At 44.8% G+C, this 1,376-nt stretch overlaps 1 protein-coding gene across 1 annotated transcript; it reads right to left on the bottom strand.

Moving 5' to 3' along the window:
- Window positions 1-319: 319 nt before the first annotated feature.
- On the bottom strand, window positions 320-907 carry LOC122689982 (COP9 signalosome complex subunit 9-like). Its single transcript, XM_043896884.1, has 2 exons — window positions 845-907; window positions 320-669 (listed from the first exon to the last, which is right to left on the bottom strand). Exons 1-2 carry the CDS (start codon window positions 905-907, stop codon window positions 559-561), a joined length of 174 nt encoding a protein of 57 aa, XP_043752819.1. The 3' UTR covers window positions 320-558.
- Window positions 908-1,376: the final 469 nt, after the last annotated feature.

Genomic DNA, 1,376 nt, shown 5'->3' with positions numbered 1-1,376 from the left:
CTACATAATCTTTTGAGATTCGATTTTTCACTCAACATAATTCCTTTTAGAGCCATCCAACTTATTGTGTGTAATATCAGTAGTTTGTTTGTGTGTGTGTGCATATGTGCATGTCTTCCTTCAGAATTTCTACACAGACAATCATGTCATCTATAAATAGGTCATTGTATTTCTTCCTTTCCAATCTTTTTTCCATTAATTTCATTTTTCTTGCTTTATTGTGTGATTAGAATGTCTAGTACTGTGTTGAATAGCAGTGGTTAGAGGAAGACATTTTTACCTTGTTTCTGAAAGCATTCAGTCTTTCAGTCTTTTTTTTTTTTTTTTTGCAAGTAATAACATCACTTTATTTTAACTGAAATTAAGGACAAAAGCTGGCCACATTCAGAGTTTAACAGGCCTCCTCCAGATGGTTAAAACCTTCTCTTTCTTGGCTAATCATCTCCTAAATTCTAGCAATTCCCACAAGTTCTCTGGAACCACCTGAAACTGTCCTTTAAGGAGACCCACCACACCACCACGTGGCGAAGCTTGACCAAATGCACCGCTGGACACACCTCACTGGATATCATCATTGTCAAAGAGATCTTCAAAATCATTGAAAAAGTCTGCGTGAACTGCCTTTTCATTGGCTGCCAAGTCTATCAGGAGCCCAGTGCTGCCTCCTGCCTCAGCCCCGGCCGCCGCCCATAGGCTTCCCAGGGGCCCAGCGCTAAGGCAGGCACTGCGGGGAGGGCGAGCACTGGGCCCTGCAGGCCGCTGCCTTCTCTCGGCCCTGCTCCGAAGCGCGCCCGAGAGCCGGCCGTGGAGCCGCTCCCGCCTGGCCCGGCGCGGCCCGCCTCACCTCGTCCAGGTCCACATACGGCCCGGCGCCCTCGGGAAACATCTCGTCCACGGCCGGCTTCATCTTCTGCAGTCTTTCAGTCTTAAGGAAGATGTTAGCTCTGATTTTTCATGGATGTTCTTCACTAGGTTAATGAAGTTATCTTGTATTCCTTATTTGCTGAAAGCTTTTATCATGAACAGATGTTTAATTTAGTCAAACACATTTTATACATCATTTGAAATGACAATATGTTTTTTGTTTTAAAGTCTGTTGATGGTTGGATTACATTTATTTTCAAATATTGAGCCAGCCTTGTATCTGGGGAATACACCTCACTTAGTTGTGGGCATAATTATTTTTATATATTGGGGCTTCCCTGGTGGCTCAGATGGTAAAGAATCCATCTGCAATGCAAGAGACCTGGGTTTGATACCTGGGTTGGGAAGATCCACTGGAGGAGGAAATGGCAACCCACTCCAGTATTCTTGCCTGGGAAATTCCATGGACAGAGGAACCTGGAAGGGTATAGTCCATGGGGTCGCAGACAGTC

This window comes from Cervus elaphus, chromosome X (genome assembly GCF_910594005.1).
Source record: "Cervus elaphus chromosome X, mCerEla1.1, whole genome shotgun sequence".
Taxonomy (NCBI): domain Eukaryota; kingdom Metazoa; phylum Chordata; class Mammalia; order Artiodactyla; family Cervidae; genus Cervus; species Cervus elaphus.
This window is presented reverse-complemented; position numbering and strand designations above follow the sequence as displayed.

Excerpts from the sequence above, each read along its gene's own strand:
- LOC122689982 (XM_043896884.1), bottom strand. The coding sequence starts at position 907 with ATGAAGCCGGCCGTGGACGAGATGTTTCCCGAGGGCGCCGGGCCGTAT. Across the intron at positions 670-844 it reads CGTATGTGGACCTGGACGAG|GCAGGAGGCAGCACTGGGCT; the intron begins GTGAGGCGGGCC and ends GCCGGGGCTGAG.